Source organism: Pieris rapae, chromosome 3, assembly GCF_905147795.1.
Source record: "Pieris rapae chromosome 3, ilPieRapa1.1, whole genome shotgun sequence".
Lineage (NCBI taxonomy): Eukaryota > Metazoa > Arthropoda > Insecta > Lepidoptera > Pieridae > Pieris > Pieris rapae.
The window spans coordinates 10,159,083-10,185,757 of NC_059511.1; the positions used below are offsets into that span (position 1 = coordinate 10,159,083).

Consider the following 26,675-nt stretch of genomic DNA (forward strand, 5'->3'; position numbering starts at 1 on the left):
ATAATATAAAAGTTTATTTTTGGTATACCGTCCATAAAAAAACAAAGTTTAACGTTGCAGGTACTTTCGTGCAAAAAAAAATGATTTTTTTTATTTATAAAAAGAGCTGCTAAATAATTGCATAAACTAGTAAATAGCCTTAAATCTTGTTAGGTTTTAATGGAAGAATTTCATCTATTAGTATACACGATTTAGTCACATTATCGCATCACGACTAGCTAACACGAAATAGTTGTATATTATGTTTTTGTTGATATTGTACTGTACCTAATGAGAACTGTGATGTGCCAACGATGATTACCTGGAACAAAAACATGTCATTATAATTTCATAATATGCATATGTACTTATATACCAGTTAGCACAATTTATTAAAAAAATAATAATAAAGTTTACAAATACTTTATATACATACATGTACATTTTTTTTGTTACCAATATCCTAACTTCCTTCAGTACTATTGATTTCCTATCACGGGTTACGGGTAACGGGTACCTCCTGGTTTTTCTATTTATGACTATCTTATTGCATTAGATTCCTTCTAGCGCTATTCTTATTTCTATTTGTTACCTACCACCTACACACCCACTCGTACAACTACAATACATAATATACAACTCTCAGAAGAATTAGGTATAACCTAATTCTTATACTATCTATATAACTTTTTTATATAATTACCGCAGTGCACGTATACGCATTATTTATTTTTGATATTATGCTATAGATTGCAAGATAATAACCAAACGCTAACCAAAGCTTTTTTCAATAGAGATATGTAAACAAATTAGAAATTCAAAACCAGGAGGAAATGAACCTTACGCACTTAATATTAAATATACACGTCTATGTTTAAAACATATCAAATGGCTTTTTAATTATTTTAAAAACTGGTGTAAGTTAAAATTTTAAGAAGCAAATTTTATGAAATTATAAAATTTTAAGGATATTGGCACAGTTGAACTGTAATTTTCATACCTTAAGTACATACACCGAGACAGCATGTATCGACAGATGGCTATTACAATCCGTCGCTTGGTAATTGGCAGACTTTGATCAATAATTGGATTAAGATTGCTATCTGAGATGTTCAAAAATGGATTGAGATAGGTTATTGGGTTTTAGGAGACTGTACCAGTAATTGTCATACAACTCGAGTCAGACACCTTACCCCTAAAAAGCTGTAGCAAGATAAGCAGTAGCGAACAATACGTACGGGGGCGGTTCGAAGCGTTGAGGAATGATCAGCCGAGTGGAAATGACGACTTAATGGATTATACGTGTCGACCGACACAGAGATAAGTGTCGCCGTGGTATCAGCTTGTCGTATGAGATTAGGAACCGAAATTATAAAAATTAATAACATAATGGAAATCAGTCAAATCGTTTTATACATCGATGGGCACCTGATAAGGGAATACAGTTTATAGGACAGTAATTTCGATCCCATGTTTTAATAATTATAGGGTTGGCGGGAATTCGGCTAGTTAGTTTTTTATGTGTATCAAATTTACAGTCTTACACTAGTTTTAAAAACTATCATTTAAAATATCAGCGTTCTTTTTTCAAATTTACAGTTTTACACTAGTATTAAAAACAATGATTTAAAATATGAGTATTCTCTTTTCAAATTTACAGTTTTACATAAGTTTTAAAAACAATCATTTAAAATATTAGTATTCTCTTTTCAAATTTACAGACTTACACAAGTTTTAAAAACAATCATTTAAAATATTAGTATTCTCTTTTCAAATTTACAGATTTACACAAGTTTTAAAAACAATCATTTAAAATATCAGCGCTCTCTTTTCAAATTTACAGTTTCACAATAGACACTAGTTAGTTCACAACAATACTCGAAACGATAATTTTCTATTGAAATCTCAAGTGTTTCATGAATCATAGGCATCTGACCCACATCGCACTGTGCCCACGCGCACCATCACCCTGACAGTTGCCTGACGACACATACCTTTGTAAATTGAATTCGGACATTGTTATAACGAGCCACAAATAGCGGGGCAATGCATTAAATAACCTCACAATAACGACCGATTTACCGGCAATCTATTCTATTCTATTTTTAAAAGAGCGCCTCTCCGAGCCTACTTACGACAAAAAGTCGAGGGATCACCCGCTGGCCTTTTGTAATGGCCAGGCGCGATCTGGACAAACGACCCGTGGGATACGTGATATATCGAGCCGTTGCTAACGCTATTCCCATTACAAAACCATTTGCGATGTTTACACAAAGGTAAGACTGCGGGAAGGGACTGGTGGTACGATTGCAAATTTTCCGCTTCTCGCGTGTCAAAGGAGATAATTTATAGCAATTGAGATATAGAGGGTGCCCCGAGACCGAGAATACTCGCATAAATAGCGACTCGACGGACAGCAAACTCCTTACCTCGACACTATATAAAATTATGATCTAAACCATTTATTACGTGACGCGTATTGTGCCTTAAAAGAGTATTGATGTTCGCAATAAACAAGATTTTGATCGTACGTTTAACAGAAGTTATTATTTACTGCAAAAATATGTCGTTATTTAATTCAAAGCAATAAAGTCGCGTATATCTTATTTATTATTAATGTTGGTTTAACATTCAATTATAGTAAAGTATATAAATGATTGGCGCATCAACCTTTTTAGGTCTGGACCTCAGATTTCCATACCTGTTTCATAATCATTTGTCAATCAGGGAAGAAGGTGATCTGCCTCCTGTCTGACACACATCGAATTTATGTCCTTCGACGTTCGAGTAAATGTTAAACACAGACAGAAAGTACATTTTTCCACAGCCGGGGATCGAACCTACGACGCACGGTTAAGCCACTAGGCCAAAACTAATCTTTAACATATATTAAATTTAAGTAAAGATTTATGATGACACCGTCGTGTAGTGTTTAACAAATCATTAACAATTACTTACATATTTTAATTAATTAAACAGAAATTTCCATCCAAATGTATTTAGGATGAGATGTGTAATTTTTTTCGCTTCACCCATGAATAGATCTATTATCAAAGAGCAAGACCACAATAGACGCATAATATGCAAGATCTGGCATTTCGCATCTTGAGTTATTAATGATTCCTCTTCAGAAATATGTTGCTTTGTGAAGAACAAAACTATAATAACACCTTTTCACCGCTGCGTATAAATCACAAAATGCATTTCGTATAAAAAATTACCACATTTTACTAAATGAAATGGTCCCTAAATTGTAACCCTCACAAAACACATAATGTTTGGATGTTTAATTTGATGATAGGTTTGCGACGGCCTTGTGTAGAATTATAGCAAAATCGTTTAACAAAAATAAAGGTAGATTAGGATCGGAATTCTTCAGAAGTGCAATTTAAATTAAATTAAACACAGTAGGTATAGCATGCAGACGTTTTGCGTGTTAAGGAAATTCCATATTTATGGAGTAGTAGCTCTGGAATGAATTAAAATAATTATCCTGCCTCGAGAACGTTCGCAAGAAGTATGAAACCAAATATATAAAGCTGCTCTATAATTATTGCAAAGAAAAAAGTGTAGACAATACATCCTTTTTGTAAGTTTCCTTATTTGGAAAATGTAGGTTCTACTACAGTAAACCGTTATGTTATTTTCAAAGAAAAACATTGGCTAATGTCGTTTATAGCTTGAACTTGTTTATAATCATTTACTGTGTCATCAAAATATTTCGTCACAATTTGATCTAGTAATGTACGAATATTCCATCATTTATGTCACATCATCATCATTACGTGCAAGTGTAATACTATTTTTCATTATACACAATGAGTAAACAAAATATCAGCAATCATGAATTCCTCATATCACAATTCTATCCGCGAAGTGTTAACAAGCGGCAACCGCGCCAGTGCGCCCGCGCACTACCTGGGCAGCTGGCTTAATCCCCCACCAAGTTAGCTCTACTCGTAACCATCCATCCGTCCCGCTCTGACATACTCACTGAAAGCTTGTTCGAGCATTACAAAAAGCGGTTCCCTCTCCCTGTGTTGCGTATCGAGCGTCAATGTGTGCGTCGTGAATTTTTCTGTCGAGCGTCGAGTCCAAAACGATAGAGCGTAACTTAAAGCTGCTTATACGGCGGTTAGATCGTTTTAATTCCGGCAACAGCTTTACCTGTTGGAACGCGTGAACCGTCGCGGCCTTGTGCGCGAGCGCAATGCAGGTTCGACTCGGAGCCAGTCCCACCCCAGTCCTCGGCACAGACGCACGTGTACGTGTCTCGTGAGATAGAACGGACTTACGATCTTGTCCAATTAGTGCTTTCGCGGAACAAGAGTGACTGGTTTCGAACGTGAAGTAGTTCAGTTGGAAATATAAACGATATGAACTTGCCGATGGTGTTACGTAATTGTGTGCAGTTATAGTGCTATGGAATGTAAATAAACTATGTTCGTATTAAGTGAAGTTATATAAAAACAATGTGTATAATGTGGTTCACCAGCGCCTTATTGGCGTTAAGCGCCATTTCACCTGCGTGGACTGCATCGTTGTCCACCACGGGAGCTCGTTATCAAGCTCCTGACGAGTGCAGGTGGACGACTGATGAGGATGATGCTGGCGTAGCATTACAATGCAGATTGAGGACTATAAACAGTGAATTGGAAAACACCAACTTTAGTGCTATACAACCCCATCTCACAGTACGACTGCGACTTGAGTGTAGTGACGCGCTTTTCTTTCAAAGCTCTCTTGCTCCCGCGAGTTTTCGACAGCTCGTAGAGTTGAGGGAATTGACGATAGAATATTGTAAAATTGGAAATCTATCGGACGGCGCCTTCACGGGCCTTCGTGAACTGAGAAACTTAACAATACGAACGCATAACACAGATTGGTCAACAATGTCGCTCGAAGTTACACCCACTGCATTCTCCAGAGACGTGCAGAACTTAGAACGTTTGGATCTCAGTGAAAATAACATGTTAACATTTCCAGACGGAGCTTTATGCACTTTACGAAATCTAGAATATTTAAACATGACCGGGAATCGAATGAGAGATATAAGTCATTTTCAATTTTCCACTGCTCATCGTCATCCCACAGAGAAATGTGGGGATAGTCTCATTGTACTGGATTTATCAAGAAATCTAATAGACACTTTACCACCAGGTCTCTTATCTGGTTTAAAAAGGTTGCAAAAATTGTATATTCAAGGAAATGGATTAACATCCGTAGCCGACAGGGCCCTCGAAGGGCTCGTCTCACTGACAACCGTTAGATTCTCTGATAATCAGCTGACAAGCCTCCCGCCTGAATTATTTAGTGACACAAAGGAGCTCAAGGAAATATATTTAAACAATAACACGATTACTGTGTTAGCTCCGGGATTATTTAGCGATTTACTCCAACTTCTAGTCTTGGACTTATCCCACAACGAATTAACCTCAGATTGGATTAACACGTCCACTTTTTCCGGATTAAAACGGCTAGTGTTTTTAGATTTCTCTCACAACAGAGTTTCTAAAATGGAAATAGCATTGTTTAGAGATTTAAACAATTTGCAAATACTAAAAATGCAAGATAATTTTATAGAACACATACCTGAAAACGTTTTTAGCTCACTCAATAATTTACATACATTAATATTATCGAATAATCGTTTAACGAACATCGAGAGTTACTCGTTCACCGGACTGTCCGTATTATCAGTGTTGTCAATAGACAGTAATCGAATAACAAAAATACACCCGCATGCCTTACGCAACTGCACGTCCTTACAAGATTTGCATATAAATGGGAATAGACTGGACGAAGTTCCCATCGCTTTGAAAGAAATCCCGCAGCTTAAAACTTTAGACTTGGGTGAGAATTTAATAGTGAGCATTGAAAACGCATCCTTCATGACAATGCAACAGATGTACGGTTTGCGTTTAACAGAAAATAACATTGGAAATATCAGCAAAGGCGTGTTCGACAAAATGACTTCGCTGAAAATACTCAATTTGTCTAGAAATAAAATCCACAAAATTGAAGCTGGCGCTTTTGACGGCAACGTGAATCTTCAGGCAATAAGACTGGATGGGAATTACTTGACCGACATTGGCGGTCTTTTCGCAAAGTTACCTAATTTGGTGTGGCTGAACATTTCCGATAATCGCCTAGAATGGTTCGACTACGCTATGATTCCAACTGGATTGCAGTGGCTGGATATTCACGCAAATAGAATTGCTGAACTTGGAAATTACTTTGAGATTGAGTCACAACTGTCTTTGAGTACGTTTGACGCGAGCTCTAATAGGCTAACGGAAATAACCGGAAGCGCAATACCTAACTCCGTCGAAATGTTGTATTTAAACGACAATTTGATATCCAAAGTCCAATCTTATACATTCTTCAAAAAACCCAATTTAACTAGAGTCGATTTATACGGCAATAAAATAACAAGTTTAGACCCGAATTCTTTGAGAATATCCGCAGTACCTCAAGATAAATCCGTGCCCGAGTTCTTCATAGGCGGAAATCCATTAGAATGTGATTGTACTATGGAATGGTTACAAAAAATAAATACTGGGAACAGAGCTCGAACGCAACCTAAACTAATGGACTTAGACAGCATTTACTGTAAATTGTTGTATAATCGTGGAAACGCGTACGTGCCTTTGGTAGAAGCCGCGTCACACCAGTTTCTATGTAAATACGAATTTCATTGTTTCGCTCTATGTCATTGTTGTGATTTCGACGCCTGCGATTGTGAGATGACCTGCCCGAACAACTGCACTTGTTACCACGATCAATCGTGGTCAGCGAACGTCGTGGAATGTACTAATGCGGGATATGTGAACTCTTTACCCGATCGCATACCTATGGAGGCCACACAACTGTATCTCGACGGTAATGACATAAAAATGCTACCCAGCCACGCATTTATTGGCAGAAAGCGTCTCAAAATTCTGTATTTAAACTCTTCGAACATAGAAACAATACACAATCGCACCTTTAATGGATTAAAGGAGTTGGAAATATTACATTTGGATTACAACATTTTAACGAGCATCGAAGGACAAGAATTCGATGGCCTAGACAATTTACGGGAGCTATACTTAAACAATAACTTGATCAAATCTATTGGTAAAGAGATGTTTCATCATATGGCTCGTTTGAAGACCTTACATTTACATAACAACAGATTAGTGACTTTGACAGTGTGGCAAATCAACCCTGCGATTACTTCGCTTTCACTCTCATTCAACCCGTGGTCTTGTGATTGTGAATATACAGAAATGTTTCGTGAGTGGACAAAACGAGTGACATCAATTACAGATTTATCAAACGTCAGATGTATTTACTCGCGTAATGACACAAACGCAACAGTGTACAGTGACGGCATATTCAGTGAACCCAGCTCCGGGTTTAACATTGTGGAGGAGAATGGCACAATATGCACAGGACTTCCGAGCATAAACAACAGCATAAATGGAAACTTAACCGCCACAAAAACAATAATTACAAACGAAGACGTACAAGATTACATTCCTTTACTCGTTTCAACCCTTGGAGCGTTTTTACTTGTTCTATTCGCTGTCATGATTGTCTTCATATTCAGACAAGAAATGAGGGTGTGGTTTCACTCGAGATTCGGCGTGAGATTATTCTACAAAGCGAGCGAGGTAGACCGCGATGATAGAGAGAAATTATATGATGCGTTCGTGAGTTATAGTTCTAAAGATGAAGCTTGGGTCACAGAGAAGCTCGCGCCGATGTTGGAGCGAGGCGACCCCGCCTACAAACTGTATCTGCATTACCGAGACTTCCCGGTCGGGGGCTATGTAGCTGATAATATAATACAAGCGGTTGAATCGTCGCGCCGTACGATTATGATATTAAGTGAAAACTTCATAAAGTCCGAATGGTGTCGATTTGAGTTCAAATCAGCTCATCACCAAGTGCTGAGGGATAGAAGACGGAGATTAATAGTGATAGTGTTGGGTGAAGTGCCGCAGAAGGATCTCGATCCTGATATAAGACTGTATTTAAAAACAAATACGCATATCCAGTGGGAGGATAAACATTTTTGGGAAAAGTTAAAGTTCGCGTTGCCCGATGTGAACAACAAGCAGCGGCTGCGTGGCATGCCAAGCCCTGGTGCAAGTGCTATGGCCATGCACCGACATCAATACCCGAGGAATCATCTGGGGGCGCTGCCGCCTCCGCCAGTGCACGGGGCTCACCCTGTACTGCCCCCGCACCCCGCTCACGGCGCGCACCAGTTGCCCCCTAGATCATCACCGAGAAACCTTTCCGTCCATGTGTAGTGAGTGAAAAGTGAACGAAACTGTACCCAGTGGCAATGTATATTGTGATGGCTAGTCTGTTAGCGTACGTATTGTAAATATTGACTTTTATTGTAAGTAATTTTAATGTGTAAATAGCTTCATACTAAAGCTAACCTTTACTTCAATGTATGTAGGGCATATGTACTTTGGTAAATATATACATTTTATGCATGTGTTTATGTTAAAACATGTGTATAAGGCCTTTTTAAGGCTGTGCTTGTTAGGCAAATCTTGCCGATTACTATTAGAACGACTTATAAGGCACTGCTGCCAAAATCTGTGATAAAATTAGCTATAGTTAGTTAGGATTCATGAATGTCCCATCAATGTATATTTTGTAATTAACATCGGCAAATATTTATTGTAAAAATCTATTTTTGGTCCAAAAGTGATATAGAAAATAAAACAAAGTGAAATTTATTGGGTAGTTTTCTTTTCACACTTTATTTTTGCATACACTACACCCATTCATACATAACTGCAAATAATATATATCTACTATAAAATATGCACTTTCGTATGACACAATAATGAAAAAAATTTCATAGTATTTAAGGAAATATACAGGACTTAAAAGGCCTATGCCTGAGAACAGCTGGCCAAAAAAAAACTAGTTGCCAACTAAAAATAAAAAAGGTTCTTATCAATAATTTGTTATCAAATCAGATAAGGCTTTATTCAAATATTTATTTTTATTAAAATGTAAACGCTAATAATTAATAAGATTTAAATTTGATAACAACTATTACATCACAAAAATAGAGATATATATTTTTATCCAAATATTCATTAAATTTGATTACAAAAATACAATTTCTCATATTTAACTCATACATACTACAGTTACGAACAGAAACGTATACAAAAAATACAATTAAAAACTTCACAAGTTCACACTAACAAGATAATTACTGTGTAAAATCTCATGTTTATTCATCAACTACCGATAAAAGACGAAAATTATTCGCTGCTTATACAAGCACATTTCGTATTCCGATTAAAAATAGTCGAGGCGAGCGAAATATTCAAATGATGGTCTGAGGCTAGGATATTGCATAGCAGGTTTTTTGCTTAAGATGCGTAAGGAGACGTCGACCGCTGACTTTCAATCTGAAGTAATGAGATGCTCTAAGTAGGTGTGAACTACTGCTTATATTTCGTTTGCGGCTGCTTTAAACAATTATGTTGTAATTATGAAAACGACCGAATTATATTGTAAATATAAAATAAATAATTACTTAAAACGCTAAACGCAATTTAAATTTTAAATGTTTCTTTGCATATAAGAACATAGTACTTACTGGTTTTCTAACTAGAAAGTTTTGTAAAAAAATCCAATTAGATTCCATAACTATACACATCCTCACTCGAATATTTCCAGAACAATCTTACAGATCTACAGATCATACATGAACATTTCGTAAATAGAATTAATATATTTGAGATATATTATTTATTATTAATATAATTATAATATAAATTTATTACTATAACAAGAAATTTGTTACAACAAATGTAAAAGGGAATCCAACCCGCCAGCGGCTAATACATTCTGCGGTCAGTAAGACCAAACGCATTTTGAGCTATTCTAATACACACTTGCCCTTTTGCTCTTTTATTACTTCATGTAGCGAGTTGTATTTTCTATAATTTTCAAGTCTCCTTTTTCATTACAATATAATGCAGAAATTTTTTAATCTATAGTATAATATAACAAGACTAATAAATACCTAGATAGGTACGGCACAAGAACATTAATCGTTAATGCTTAGTTTAGATTTTTTGTTTTGTTATTAATGTTTTTTGATAAAACCTTTCGTAGTTTTGTATCCATTTCGGGCATTTTTTTCAGACTTCAAATATAGGCATAAAAATAATACCACGTACTGCTAGTTAAATTTGGCAAAGGAATCAAGAAACTTCCACCTAATAATGAAACCTGCATAACTTCATGCACCATGATGCTATAGCAAAAACTTTGTAATTCAAATTGCTACACCAGATATTGAAAAGTATAAAAGAAAGATCTGTGCCCCATGCAAAGGTATTTGTGGCTAGATTACAGTTATTTGTTCATCTGTTATTGTTTTACAATATACAGTGAAACCGCATCTGAACCACGTTCGACAAAATAGATATTTTTATAGCAAAAAATTAATTTTCTCTCACACTTGCATCTTGGCTTATTACATGTAACTTAATAGGCAATTTATTTTACTACACTAGGAATGGTTAACGTACAATGTTACTGCAAGTTATATTTTAGAAATTTTCTTATAATATTTAATGTACATAATGTAATTTATTTCCGATTTAATATCATTAATTATTAAAATCATTTTGCTATTTTTATTTTTATTTATTTAAGTATTCCTACAGCTTATTACTAAACAATATCCAAACAATTACCTACATTACATACAAAAGCCAAAACGGAATACACATTGAAACAGAAACATAAAGCACAGTTGTCCTATTTTTTAATTATTTTATTTTTTAATTAAAAAGTACACCATAGTAATTCGGACTGTAAAATTTGAATAAAATTCTTTAACGTTGCTTAATTGCGTGTATTCAGAAGTATAATTATTTTAAATCAATAAATATCACCCACTTTAATGCAACACAGTAGTCAGTTTACTGAAATAAATTCAATTAGTACACGTAAAGAAAATTTCGAACATTAGTCAACAAGTACGTGCCATTCACTATCTGTCACCGATCATAAATATCAAAGTCGAAAACACGAAAGTGAAAAAAAGCCTCTACAACGGTCCGTGTTCGATATTAATCAGAGCTTTCGAGAGGGCGTAGGGAATTTATTTAACGATTGCTACATCGATGAAACGTTAAAAATGTTGCTATATTGTAACAACATCGAACGCATTGTTAGACTTGATCATACCGATAACGCTTCTAAATATTCTTACCTTGTTGATACTAACGTGAACTATTCGATTTTTATTGATACTGGTTTGAGCTGCGATTTATCTCTTGAGATATCATAATCACCGGTCTGCGTTTATCGAAAGGTATAATCGGAGCAGGGCAATAAATTTGTCTCATTTTAATAACGTGTAATGTTCCGCGGATTAGAAATTAGGATGTCTACACCTTAATTACATAAATATAGTCCAACTTGTGAACATCGCCTTTTAAAATCTTTACGATTATAATGAAGTTAAGCTTGTCAATAAATATATGCACATGTTATATAAGCGTTGTTAGTTAAACTTATAACGGAGAATATGAAAACCATCACCGCCCGCGCAATACAAAAGACATCAACGGGCCCGACACTCGGTGAATAACATCGAACATTTACAATATTTATTGGCAGTGACGCCTAATCTGACACCCATCCAATAATATCAACTTGTCTTCGAGTAGGTAAATAAATTATTCAAATAAAGTAGCGTATGGGATTGTATTTCTATTTCATTTTAAGCATGAGATTTTATTGCCTTAATTCGATATGCATTCCCATACGATTTTGCATAAAATTATAGCGTTTAAAAATAATGAATACAACAGAGAATATACGTATAAAGTTGAAAGTACGTAAAAATTAAACATTACTGCTTGAACGAGAGTAGAAAATTACATACTTATAGAAGCGATAAGAACAATTATCTAATGTATACATTGTAAATTTCTTCCTTTAACAATACAGAGTAACTATGATAATTCCCTTTTTTATCCAAAAAACCCGCAGATACAGACAACGAATAATGCTCTATATTCAGAAGAGTCATGAAAGGAAAGCATCGGTTTACTTCAGACCTAACGACCCAATAAATCATATTAAAACCGTATGGAATAATCTCCTATATGAATCACTCGAGTAACTAGCATAACATGATACAATATTACAAAAATCTTGAGTGTTCTTCAATATCAAGTACCACGTTAATTACACTCATGATAAAAAATTTCAATGCTTTTAAGACGTCCGTTTCTTAATGAGGCATGATTTTTTTTTTTTTTTTTTTTTTTTTCTATATACATGTGTCTTCACTGAGACATCATGGAACATTACGATCTAGCCTAACTTAAGACTAATAAGTAATTTAAGTCTAACCTAATTTACTAAAAAGGATTATTATATAAGTGAGTGTCCAATAACACTACTTACAGTCTCTATTAAAGGGAAGAAGACACTCTGTTCTTGTGTTCTATGTTGCAGACACTCTTTAGCACTTGATATTTACGTACATTATCACTAAATCACTAGTTCAAATGGTTTTGTCCTTTTCAGTCTTCTCACTAAGTCCGTGGTGTCAAGGAGTTGGATAGCCTCGACATTCACGTGATGGTGGAGCCTATGTTCGTGTGCTCCAGCAGTCTTTTTTATTACTGTAGCGACGTCCTCAACATTAAGGTCCCGGTGGAGGTCGTAATTGCGAATGTACCAGGGAGCATTGACTATTCCCCTGAGCACTTTGTTTTGGAAACGTTGGATCACTTGGATGTTACTATTACTGGTGCAGCCCCACAGCTGGCAACCATAAGTCCATACAGGTGTCAGGACTTGTTTGTATATCAATAATTTATTTTGTACTGATAAGGTGGAATGCCTTCCGAGCAACCAGTACAATTTAGTGTAACGGAGATCCAACTCTTCGCGCTTCTTTTTAACATGGACCTTCCATCGTAGTTTAGTGTCCAGCGTCATACCTAGGTACTTAGCTGAATTTTCGAACGGCACTTTGTCGTTATCAATGTATACTGGCAGGTAATTTGATGTCTTGTTGGAAAAGTTAATGTGAACTGATTTCGACTGATTTAGTCTTATCCGCCACTTCTTGGTCCACAAGCCAACAATATTTATAGCTCTTTGTAGTTTTACTACCGCTTCCTTTTCAGTAGCTGCCGTAGACATGATAGCAGTATCATCGGCAAAGGTCGCGATTATGTTATCTTCTAGTTCAGGGAAATCGCACGTGTATAAGAGGTACAGGACCGGACCTAATACACTCCCTTGCGGCACCCCAGCTTTTATTTGTTTCAGTTCTGAATAATCATCTTCTTGTCGTACCCTAAACGTTCTTTGTGTTAAATATGACTCGAGGATATTTGAAAATTGACGAGGCAGTAGTTTCTTCAATTTGTAAACAAGTCCTCGGTGCCACACTTTGTCAAAAGCCTGAGCTACATCCAGAAAGACCGTGGAGCAGACTTTTTGTTCTTCTAGTGCTATTTCAATATTATTTGTAATTCTATGGACCTGCTCTATGGTAGAATGTTTATCTCTGAAACCGAATTGGTAATCCGGTATGAGCTGCTTTTTGGCAATAATGGGGTTAAGACGTTTGAGAAGGAGTTTCTCAAATAGTTTTGCTATAACAGGTAACAGTGAGATTGGCCGGTAAGATGTTACTTCGTGTGGTGGTTTTCCTGGCTTGGGAATCATTATAACTTCCGCAACTTTCCACATACTGGGAACATATTGAAGTCGAAATGTGGCATTAATTAAGGTTGTCATTTTAACTACGGCTTTACGGGGGAGATGCTGTAGTATCTCACCCGTAATTAAATCAAAACCTGGCGCCTTTTTCTTAGTTAAACATTTAATTTCTCTTATAACTTCTTTCGGTGTGACTAGACGGATGTTTAACTCTTCTAACGATGTTTCTTCGAAGTCAAGTGAATCTTCTTCATCGATTTGAAATATATTTTCTAGGTGATCAGCAAACCTCCTAACTTTTTGTATGTTACTTGCAGCCCAATTCCCATTAGACTCTCGTAAGGGAGGAATATGTGTTGTAGGTTTTTTGATATTTCTTATCGCTTTCCAGATGGAGTAGTTGGTGGAACCATCAGATGTTAATTGGCTTAGGTATTTATTTATTGAGGTATCTTTATATATTTTTATCTCTCTCCTTAGTTGTTTAGTAAGATTATTCAGATGTTTTTTGTCTTCAGGACATCTTGTGGAATGCCACCTTTTTCTTTGAGCTCGTTTTGTCTGTATGAGATTTATAATCTCTTTTGGAAAGTAGTTGTTTTGTACCTTTTTCTTAAATTTAGGAGTATTGCTCCAAGCAGCTTGTTGGATGTTCTTTGTAAATTTTTTTACTTCAAATTCTAATTGTTCCTCAGTCTTTAAAGGTACTCTTAGGTCTATCATATTCTCAAGATAAATTTTGAAGCTGTCCCAGTCCGTATGCGGGTTTACGAGAGATGGATTCTGTTTTCGCTTTATAGGGTCTTCGCCAATTGTGAGTAAGATTGGTGAGTGATCTGAGTTCATATCATTGGCTTCCTCTATTTGGAGAACATTTGGTGATACTTCTCTAAATATGAAGAAATCTATAAGATCTGGTATTTCTTGTCTGTTGGCCAGTAGGTAGGCTTTCCTGTCGAAATAGTATCACATCTCAAATCTTTCATAGCATTGAACAGTTCTTTTCCTTTAGTCGATATTAATCTTGATCCCCAGTAGGTATGTTTTGCATTGAAATCGCCTCCCAACACAAATCTATTTCCAAGACTTTCTAGTAGGCTTTTGTACTGATCATACTTAAGTGCATGTCTAGGTGGGCAGTAGATAGATGAAATTGTTAATGGACACTGTTTCATTGCTACGCTTACAGCCACAGCTTGAATATGCTCTTTTTCATATTTAAATGTCTCATGGTGTTTTAAACTGTCCTTTATTATAACTGTACTTCCCCCACTGGATTTATTACTGGGATGAAGGGCATGGTAGGCTTGATATCCTTTAAGTTGAATGTATGACTCCCTGGTAAAATGTGTTTCCGATACCAAGCAGATGTCAATGTTTTCATGTTTAAGAATAATATGAAGTTCTCTTTGGTGTTTTAATAACCCATTAGCATTCCATGCCATTATTTTTAAAGACATCATTGCTTCAGACGTTTAGAAGCTGCTATTATGGTGCCGCTTTCTAGTTTTTTAAGTCTTTCATCAAAAGATGTCAATAATGAAAGTATGGTGTTAATCTTTTCATCTATGCCTGTGTTAGCTTTCTCATGTTGTTGTGTTGAGGATTTAGCCTTTGGTCCTTTAGTGACCTGAGCAAAAGAAACAGTCTTGGAAACTAGTTTTTCTGGTTTTACAGATTTGACCGGTTCTGTATTTGATTTTGATTTTAAGACGTTTCTCATTTTTTGCAGTTCTTTTGCAACTACACAGCCTCTATAGTTAGCTGGATGTGACTCACCACAGTGAACGCACTTCGGTTTCGCGTCTCGAGGCTTGTTACAGTCTACTGTGAGGTGCTTTGCAGTACATTTTACACACCTCGGCTCCTTGGAGCAGTATTTCTGTGTGTGCCCATATGCCTGACACCTCTTGCATTGAGGAATCAATTTTGGTGACTTCAGTGGCTGTACATCAATTTTGCAGCCAAGTATCGATTTGATTTGATAAATGTTCTTTATGTTTTCCTCATGATGGAAAGAGAGAATGAACATGTTCAGCGGTTCCTTGTTTTTCCAGCTATATTTAACGGCTGCGTCTAAAATTTTAAATCCTTGGAGGATGAGGTCTTCAACTATCCTATCAGGCTTACAAGAAGCATGCAGATTTTTTGCCATAACTCTTATTGGTCTGTTCTGCTTGTTTTCGTAAGAGAACCACGAGGCTTCTTCTTCTTTTAGATGTTTTGTGATACATCTATAGGTAGCTTCGCTATTGGTATTGATCTTCACCGATCCATTTCTGAGCATTTTTACTGTAAAGGAGTCTTTATTTAATTCTTTTTTCATTAAAGTGTCGTAAAATGATTGGTATTCAATCACATTTTCGACGATAATCGGGGGTGGAAGGGGTTCCTTTTTGGACTTTTGTTTGGCTACTTCACAACAAGTAACTTCTTTCATGGGGGAAGGGGAGGTGTTTAGTTTCCTTTTCTTTCTGCTTTTTTGTCGCACCCATTCCGTTTCTTTAGCCAGTTCTTCTTCGTCCGTCTCATACTGGATAGGTTCAGCGGCTGCCGCATCCCTTTGTGTTAAGGGTTGATTTTGCTCGAGCTGAGCTATCCGTTCCTTTAGTTCATGGACAATAGTTTCCAGGTCTGAGCATCGGGCTCTTTCCTTTTTCAATTCAGCTATTAATAAGTGGGTTTTAATTTCACTGACAATTGGAGATGCCATGATAAATTTAAAATAATTAAAATTATAAAATCAAAACCTTGCCTTAATTCATTACACAGTAACAATTAGGTCAACGATTCATCGTAGCGCGACCGCAGCGCTGCGTCAGCGCGTTGCACTTTTTCGATTACAATAATAAATACGCGTCGTTTCTAACCGAAATGGAAACTACGACTCAATGAGGCAACCTTAATGAGGCATGATGGCACTCAAAAGTAAATAGTCGTGTCGATCGCTTAATTACTTATCAAAACACTTCAATACTTAGAATAACAGATCATAGATCGTTTCAACGAGCGCGATCTAGCGGTAATAAAGTGAAACGAATTATATTGACGTTCTGTTATTTTACACTTAAACTAGTGTTGAGTTTTTTTTAACTACTACTGATAAATGCTCCAAGTATAAGGTATTACATAATCTGATATAAATAGATAGTCATAGATAGTTATAGTACTAGTCATTATTGTAATTGGTTTAAATTTGTATTTAAATAACTAAACATCAAAATTAAACGGCCGCTTGAAATACGCCCGATTCCATACTGGTTAGAAGTATTTAACAACGCGATAAAATCTTAACAAAAGCGATTTGGCTGGCCGTCTTGTTTTGGTATGTATACATACATCTAGCGGACACATATCCAGGATAGCTTGAGCTCCACTGATGGCGCTATCTCTTAGAGAAACCAGCTTTCCTCCAAGCCATATCGGGCGGAGATGAGATCATTTTGAAGTGGTAATACGGTAAATATATTGACCCCGAGCCTACGAGCTAGCGCTACATCGGAACCTCGTCTATGATATGTAAATGATAATTGGTTTTCGAATGGAAAATTGTCTGTTTATACTTAACTGAAATAACGATCGACTTATACAATGGAATATCAAAAGATGCGTTATTCATATTATATAATTTAAACCGAACAGTTCCCAAGGAAACGTTTTAAGTAAGAAGATATAAACCTATCATTTACGATGGGTATAAATGCAATTTTACACGTTTATTTGATTCCTGAATCTGCTTTCTTTATTTAATTTTGCTTTATTCATCAGTATAAGGCTTCGTTAATTCTTTAAATATTTAACCCCAAAAACTCTTTAGTGAAATATTTGAGACTGCCCCCCAATTACAATTGAGACAGCTCAGTAAGACAACACGTTTGAAATGCAATCAAATAATCCCCATTCAGTCCGCCGCCGCATTTCGCCCGCGCAAAGCAATCGACTCGGCAACTGAGACCGTCCTTTGTTAATGTCACTGGACGAATTATACGCAACGCCTTTCGCTCATTAATGGGAGAATTTTATTTGCTTTTATATAATTTAGCATTTATTCAATCCCCCTGGCTAGCGCGATACGTTTTGTCTTGCGTTCTTATTTCTCACCTTTTGTGAGTGAGCTCATTGAGTTAGAGGTGTCGGGATATGGCTTTCGCGATTCGGTTTACACCTTCAGTCCCGGTGCCTTTCATCGGGAACAAAGCGTAATTGAATCCCACAGAATCCTACGCACTCTGCAAGATTTAATAGGGCATTTAAACACTCGCATTGGCTATTGTGCGTCGGTTTTGTGTGCAATTATTCATGGGGAAGCGCGCGGCCGTCGAGGGCAGTATTAGACAAAGTAGTCGAGTACTTGGTACGAATCCTGATACAGCGATTAGGTTTAATTCTAGTATTGTCTTGTACTAACATAACTTTTACACATTTAAAGAAAACACTTTTTTAACGGATTAAAGTTATGTATTATTGTAAAGTTATAATTATTTAAACATAATTTAATAGTCACCGTGACCACACACGCTGTACAGCACGCGAAACGTCGGTTAAATTTAAATTATGTTTAAATAATTATATCTTTACAATAATACATAACTTTAATCAATTAAAAAAGTATTTTCTTTAAAGTTTTAATTCTGCTACAATTCTTAGCATAGTACAAATAATGGATTTTTGTATCACAACTAAATAGGTGCTAATTCAGATCGGAACGAATAGTAGATATACCTATTAAAACATTACGATCATTAAATTATGGCTATAACATTTACATGCAGTTATTCCATGTACATTAAATAAAAGAAATTTAAAACGACGATCAAATGCAATAAATATTCAACAATAGAGTGACCATTGTGATATTGGTATGGGAATAAATCTCTTGATGACTTTACGACAGTCATACATCGTGATGTCGCATCTAAATAAAACGTTTAATTAATAGCCCATCTAAATAAGCGGGATTTTTAATGCAAAATCCTATTACATACAAGGGTAAAATCATTTTTATATGGCTATTATGTATATAAGTCGAATACACTGATTATGTACTCGTGTATGGAGCGTTCTATATAACGTTCGTGTTATATAACGACACTAAAGAGTCGGTGCCTATATAAAAATAAAACTAATTTCTTGGTTATTTCTCGGATAGGACAGTACAGTGATCGAACAACATACACAGCTCCGCAGTTTTAACTAATTTCCGCAAATTAAAAAGTACTTTTTTAGTATTGAATTGTTGTCGTTATTAAGGCTGGATGTAATTCTATGGAGAGTTAATCATTGTATGGAAGACAAGCTACACCAACCACATCCGAGTGATAGGATGTTTGTCGTCGAAGAATGACGACCAAGTTTACATGGAGTTTACACTGTATATTTTTTATTATTATTATCTATTACTTTGATATTTAAATATTTATTTAATTTTAGTAACTGACTTCATGACAAGTAATTAACAGTTAAAGTATGTCAGTTAATTAGATAAAAATTCAATCCATCATTTATAAAATAAATACCACACATAAAATGTGTATGTCACAGATATTTCTCTAGATACCTCTCAAACACATACCACTAGAAAGTTAATAACACCTAGTGTATCAATTTGTTGGATCGGCGGCATAAAGTATCCGCCCTATCTATCCATTTATCAACAAATATTGTTACGGAGCGAGCCAATGCGCCGTGAACTAGCGGAACACAGCCTCATTTATTACCTCGATTTATACACATGTTCTAACAAAAACCTCTAAGTCCAATTAATTTTACATTCAAATGAAACTACGGAAACTATACGTTTTACTCCAAAACATTTAATAATAATTCATCAACTCCATGGCTTGTAACGACTAAGTTTGCATCTGTTTCATTTATATATTGTTTGTATAGTAAAAAAGGCATTAAAAATGTATGTTAGTGTGTACATAGTAGACTAAAATTGGAACGGCTAATGGCGACTTGTATCTTGCTCGTATATACATATAATTTTTATCATGTAAGTAAAATACATTTTTGTAAAGAGAAATAAAGTTCTTTAAACATTATAAAACCTGACACATGTCGATTTTAAGTCTATGACTTGCTAGTCCAGCAAGTTTTATCTTATATAGCTGCCCCCACGACTTCGTTTCTCCTTAATGCCTAGCCTACCTTTTTAGTACATATCAACAATGAACATTTTGCATTGCTACCCCAAAGACTGTTCGGTTTTCCGGAATGAAAACTTTTAAGGTTGTTCTGTGATTATTGTCTATACAAACCTCATAAGTTCATGTCATAAGCTTTTTAATAAATTAAGAGAGGAGGAGGAGATGAAATTAAGGCTTGTATTTATTTTTGTATGCCGTATCAAAAAGAAATAAAAACAAAAATAATTGTCTGAAAAATAAAAATAAACTATTGGGCTCGACACCCCTTATCGCTAAGAAAAATGTAAGAATACTTAACAACCATATTAAGTAATCCTGACTTTTGTTACGATGGCAATTTTTTGTTCAGTGCATAGCTCTTTTACAATTCAAACTTTTTTGATGTAACTTTATGGTGTTTGACATATCATTGACAGACTGCGTGCTGCAAATATCATCAATGAGAATGTAAGAAAAATGAATCGTTTAAAACAAATGCTTTCATTGGAGGATATTTAATCAAACGTATATAAAATAATTAATGATTTCTAACAAAAATACATTTCTTAGTGCACCGCTAGTTCAGAGCTATCACGCCTAATATTAAAAGTTTAAATTAATATGAAGTTTTGGTAAGTTTGGATAAACTAATATACACGTTACAACGTTGGTTATAGAAGAATAAAGACAAGACAACGTCTGCCGGGTTCTTTTATTAATTAAAAGTTAGTAAAAGAAATCCTAACAAAACAATTTACTGCCAAAGTAAACTAAGTCAGCATCATAAGTAATCACAGTAACCAAAAAAAATATTCAAACATAACTCAAATATTAAATTAAAAGTGATTTAACTATTTACGATATAATTCCTATCGAAAAATCTTGTTCTCTTTCAACCCAATAACAGCCCGTGACTAAAACATTAATATAATTATAATGTGAATATTCTAATTCGTTTTCTTCAAAATTATGGGTTACTAATTAATAAGCGAGTTATCTAAAATGTATATCGTGAACGCTCCATCTTGAGACAATTACTTTTCGTATCGCGTCGCTTGTAAATAACCAACAGTTTATAAAACTGGTTTAATATAAAATCTCATCTATAAAAACCAACGTTATCGTTTTCGGCACCAATTTTAAAATTAGACTTGAATATTTTTTATAGAATTTACTTTAAAGTCGCTTTAAAAAACTTTAGATGTGGACTTAAGTTTCAGGTGATTAGCCTCCTGTGCCTGACACACGCCGGTTACCACACGATATTTTTTTTCACCGTTCGAGCGAATGTTAAATGACCTATAAAGAAATTCCGTTGGTTCACAGCCGGGGTTCGAACCTACGACCTCAGGGATGAGAGTTACATTTTCAAAAGAGTGACTTAATATATTTAAATACAAAAATTTTGTTTGCGCAGTCATTAACTTCTCACTAGATAAGATTATTAATTAAATCAAATTTGACAGTACTTCTGGTTCCATTCAAGTTAAGAAGAAGATGCAGGAAACTGCAGCACCAACACAACTGGCAAGAGCTCAAGGGATATTCCAAGTTGACGCTACAAAAAAGCCTAGTAGAAACTAATGTCAATATATCGTAAATGTCAGATAAAAACTATTTGTTTCTCTAAATTACACGGTAGTAAAAGAGTGGCTGTGATGCTTGATTATTTATCGCAATGACAATGACATCGTCGGACATTATAATTTGCCTGCACTCGGGGCACCATTATATTCTTCGGCGATTCATTCAACATAATGAGGGCCGCGGCTACCGACCATTCTTCCACCGACAACGTGGCTACAAATTCTTGCAATTGCTGTACTTAACCAGTCAATCGCTTTTTTGCTCGCCACAAAGTGACATCACGTAAAACATCGGCTCACGTTGAAGTTTTATGAGTGTTTTCAAGACTATTTTATTGTATTTGAAAATTGTAGGGAATTCCACTGAGATAAAGCGAAAATACCAACAACAAAATTAATTAAAGGTAATTAATCTGGGTGTGGCAGAGAAGGAAAGAAAGTAGAATTGATGGCGTGGAATAGAGAGCGTTAAGAAGTATGTATGGTGTGACATAGTGTGACAGCATAAATAATAGTGAGAGTGTGGGTTAGAAGAGAACGTAATGACAACGACTTAACGAACTGAACAGAACGATAACAAGTAGGATATACAAGACAACCGTGGAATGAGGTGAAATCCAGGAGGTACTAGAAAAAGGACGAGTTAAAAGCAAACATAACCGACGGATATGGATGAAGCGAGAGAGGTATGGCCTGACAGTAGCAACTGGAGATCCGTGGTCTCTATCTACCGCTTCGGCAGAAAGGCGTGATGATGTAAATAAATAAATCGATATATCTTAAGTTAAAAACTTTGAAGCCATAACACCAAAACCTTAGTTACGCTGACGGACGCCCAGTCAATAAAGTTTCGTTATTGATAGATATGGAACGCTTAATTGACAATACATATGTTCTAATTCATTACATTATGTATCTTTAGAATCTACGATAGTAAATTAAGATCGTAAAACAAGCTGACTTCACCGTATTCGAAGTATCATTTGGAATCAGATAGAAATCAGAACAAACGAGTTATGTTCAAGTTTTATAGGAAATTATCTTGAACTCCAAAGAACATATCAATAAAAATCATTAGGCAAATGCTTCTATGTAAATCAAACCAAATTTAAAACACATAACCTTTAATAGCTTTCATATATAGGCCGTTGAATATATTCGATTTAATCATTCTAAGAGCCATAAACATTTTCAATTTAAGACAAATTAAGTTTGCTAATAAACCACGGAAGTTAATGGCCGTAATTAAAAATTACGACTTTCCGTATGTATTGAGTTCAGTTATTAAAATTATGCTTTGTTTAAAAACTTATTACCCAGTTTACATATTACAAAACAATATATTATGATTTATAACATCTATCTTAATACTGAACAAGCGTACCAAAATATTTAATTTGCATGACAAATGGCGTTTCTTATTCTAGTAATTTTTTACTTAGTCAATTATTTACAGTTAGAAGGAATTTTTAAACTAACAATAATAAATTGATGCTGTATGATAAATAGATGTTGAAATAAGCACACTTTGTCGCGATCAAGGCTCGCATAGACACAAAAGCCGACACCTAATTGATGTATTGGAAAAAAGGCACTAGACCGTTAGCTAGTTAACAAAACAGTTATTTTATCACGACTTAACTTTAATTTTTTAGCGTAAGACGCTTTTTACCCACACAAGCCGAAGTCTATTGGCGTTTTACTGTTATCGGTACGAAAATAAAAGTAGCACTCAAATGCGCTTTAAAATTTCGTTAAAAATTCCCGGCTATAATTAATACATTCCGATAAACGTCAATATATATACGGATAAATTAAAGAAACGAGTTAACTAGAAGCATTGTGAGGTGCCTACGATACATCTAACTGCTTTTTAGATAACGTATCGTACATTTTTGACCCTGAGGCCGGGAATTAAGGAGCTTGAACGTCTACTAACATTATTTGCATGCAAATAACGCTCATTATAGAGATAAGACACACATGAATCGATAAACGCGACAGTAAGAGTCATTTTGCATTTAAAACAACCGCGATGTTCCGATGTTGATATCGCTCTATCAATATTAATAGGCATACAAATTTAGAACGTGTGTATGTGGGTCGCTGTCACAATATTAAAGAATTATAATGTAAGATTTATATTAGCCGCTATCCGTGAAATTTGTGGACCTATTAAATTAACATATACAGTGCAAACTCTTTATAACGAATTTCAAGGGACCTAGCATTTTTCTTCGTTATAGAGGTAGAAGAGAAAAGCACAAAATTTAACCAATTAGAATAATTTAATATGTATAATAGATAGATGACAATGGTGCGTTTAGTAACTGAGACAAAAATTTCTTACAGGAAATGTAATCTAATTAGTTAATAATAACAAAAGCGAGACGGCTGTTTATGTTAGTTTTGTAATCTGATTATAAAACAATATGTATGTTGTTGATGTCTAAATATGAAAATATTACTTCGTACTTAGAGAGTGGCTACTAATTATAAAAGGTGAATGGGGTTTGTGTTATACCAACCAAATTATATTTTTTTATGTTATAGACAGGCTTTCGTTATAACCAATGCCGTTAAAAAAAGTTTGCAATTAATAGCGTTGTAATAATACTGTAATTAAGTAGAAATGATTTTATCGGATAATCTATAAAAATATCTAGAATGTTTGAAATATATTAAAAATTGCGAACGCGCGTGTCACGTAGACGTTGAGGGATATTCTAATTTGAGGAAAAAAGGGAGCGTGACAAAATTTAGTATCACAGGCATTGGCACCATTAAGCCGATCCGCTAGCCAATAAGGTAGGCACTTGATGTATGCCTTTCCATTAGGTGAGCGCACAAGAAATACATCACGGCCGGGGCTTAATCAAAGATGCGAAGACTCCGCTGAGATTAATACGTGGACAAAGGGGAGGTGAATTAGGATCTCGATATAAACGTTACGTACAAATGAACCGGATGACTGCGAGAAATCCTCTTCCTGATAACGTTATATATCATCGCAAACAACTTCACTCAATGGCAAGAATACTAAGAGAATGTTAAACTCTTAACTATTATGATTATTATGTAATAGCTGAGAGTATATAATTGATTTATCGCGCTCCCCGCTTTAAGAATTCGTAACTTTTTCTAAAGCCACAGTCGGTTAATTAAAACGAATGGTCGGTCATCCGCGAGCAGTGTCGAAGTTTAGCGGATCAGTTCGAATGTTTTAATATCGTAACAAACTCGGGGCCGTTTCTTTAATTAAAATTAACGACTCAAAACTCTGACTCAAACGAATTATTAGTACAGCAGAAAACTTTTAATTAGTTCGCCTCCTCGACGATACTTTCATGCATTTTCTTAAGTTATTTCAATTAACCCGAATTCTTTCAGAAATTATACGATTCGAATGATAATTATCCCACAGACATTCACTTAAGCTAGGTATCACAAGCTACTGTAAAATAATTATTCTCTCAAGCACCGATGAAAAATATCTATCAAAATTCCACAACGCAACAAAACTAATCTAGATTCGGAAATTACGTTGAATAAATCAAACTTTTTTCTAACATGTCATCGATTTGGTTTTCAGCGGTCTGTATTCAAAGAAGTGTAATCATTGTATGAATTATAAATTTCACGCGTATTCTTTGGAGATATGGAACAAACTATTTCTACCAATCAACGTGAATTATGCGTTACACATTACAAATTGGAATACATCTTCATTGTTCTAGTTTCATCCTTACAACAGGTCGTCTATAATAGAACTAATTGATGAAATACAGTCGCTAATTGCGTGAGAAGCACCTGAATTGCCCAATTACAATTGTGAGGTACAGTCTAGTACTTCTTCACACCTCATGAAGCCCCGGGGAGCGCCAACCGGTCCCAAGTTATATGCCTTTTAATTCCATCATTGCCTTAGCGCCTACGCTCGACTTAAACAAATCGTGATATGAGACCAATGAATATTAAACAAGCTTCAAAACAATTTCCAACGCGATACGAGTGATAAAAATAAATAATTTAAACGAAGGAATCACTGATTGCTTCATAAATTGTCCAAAGGTTGCCGGTTAACGTTGTGTTTGTCGATTGTTTTTTCGAATGAAAAAAATTAATAATACCTCGCAAATTGACTAATAAATTAACGGGTTCGTTAAATAACGTCCCCTAAATAAATTACTCACTTGAATGTAATTGAGATTAATGATGTGAGTGTTGGTTTTCTTTTTATTGTACTGTCAGGTAGAATTATGTTTAGTTTTAAGACAAAAAGATTGCGTAATAAGACAAAAGACGTATCATATATTGTACACACTGTCTCCATTGATTGGGGCAAAAAGTAATATAATAACTTGTACACGAAGTTTTCGACTTAACTTCCCAACCGCCAGATGGCAGATATTGTTCGACGAATATTTTCATTACAATCTCGTCAATCTTTATACCAATATTTTATTAAAACACAAAATATACATTTATTTTTTGTAGCTTTTCATTTTTAACAAGTTTATCCTTGGTCGACCAGGACATATATAGAGCAATGATCGCCGCGGAGCACTTCTCATAGGAATTGAATTATGTAAGAAATATTAAAACTTTTGCACAACTGAGCGTGTTTTAAGGCAGTTTGGACGCGCACCAACACAATGTGGATCCAGCTGAAGTATGATTTTTTTTATAGAAGTGGGGGCAAGCGGCTCACCTGATGTTAAGTGATACCGCCGCCCATGGACTCTCTAAATTGTCGTTACCAATTCGACTTAGGGTCTTTCATGAAAAGAACATACAAAGGCCGGCAACGCACTCGCGATCCGTCTGGAATTGAGAGTGTGAATGCGGTAACATCCGGTGAGCCTGTCGCATTAAAACAGTCCAGTTATATGTAGTACTTGTAAAAACTTATTAAAAAAATAAATAGTAAGCCTATTAAAACATAAATACCCTATATATTTACTATAATTTTCTTTTCTAACATTTATAATACTTACACCACACACCAATTAAACCATTTCGATAACACCGCGTATCGTTTTGGTGCTCGGCAATAATCAGTGTAAATCGTTGTAATAACTTGTCCGCCCATAAACGTTCTCATTTGATCGTCTGACGTTCCCAATAATGAAACAATTACACACTGTACAGACCGTATGTCAATACACTGTTTAATATTTATATTTCATTTACTCTAATATTTTTGTATTAAAAAGAGTTGTTAGTTCATGCATTTCTACACTTTGCTATT

General features: G+C 35.2%; 2 protein-coding genes across 2 annotated transcripts in view; one reads left to right on the plus strand and one right to left on the minus strand.

Moving 5' to 3' along the window:
* Positions 1-26,675, minus strand: part of LOC110998007 (lysine-specific histone demethylase 1A) — a 318,450-nt gene that overhangs the window by 155,836 nt on the left and 135,939 nt on the right. The gene's annotated exons all lie outside the window — the stretch shown is intronic.
* Positions 4,224-8,723, plus strand: LOC110998006 (toll-like receptor Tollo). The gene has a single exon (XM_022266412.2). The coding sequence runs from the start codon at positions 4,452-4,454 to the stop codon at positions 8,280-8,282; it is 3,831 nt and encodes a 1,276-aa protein (XP_022122104.1). The 5' UTR covers positions 4,224-4,451; the 3' UTR covers positions 8,283-8,723.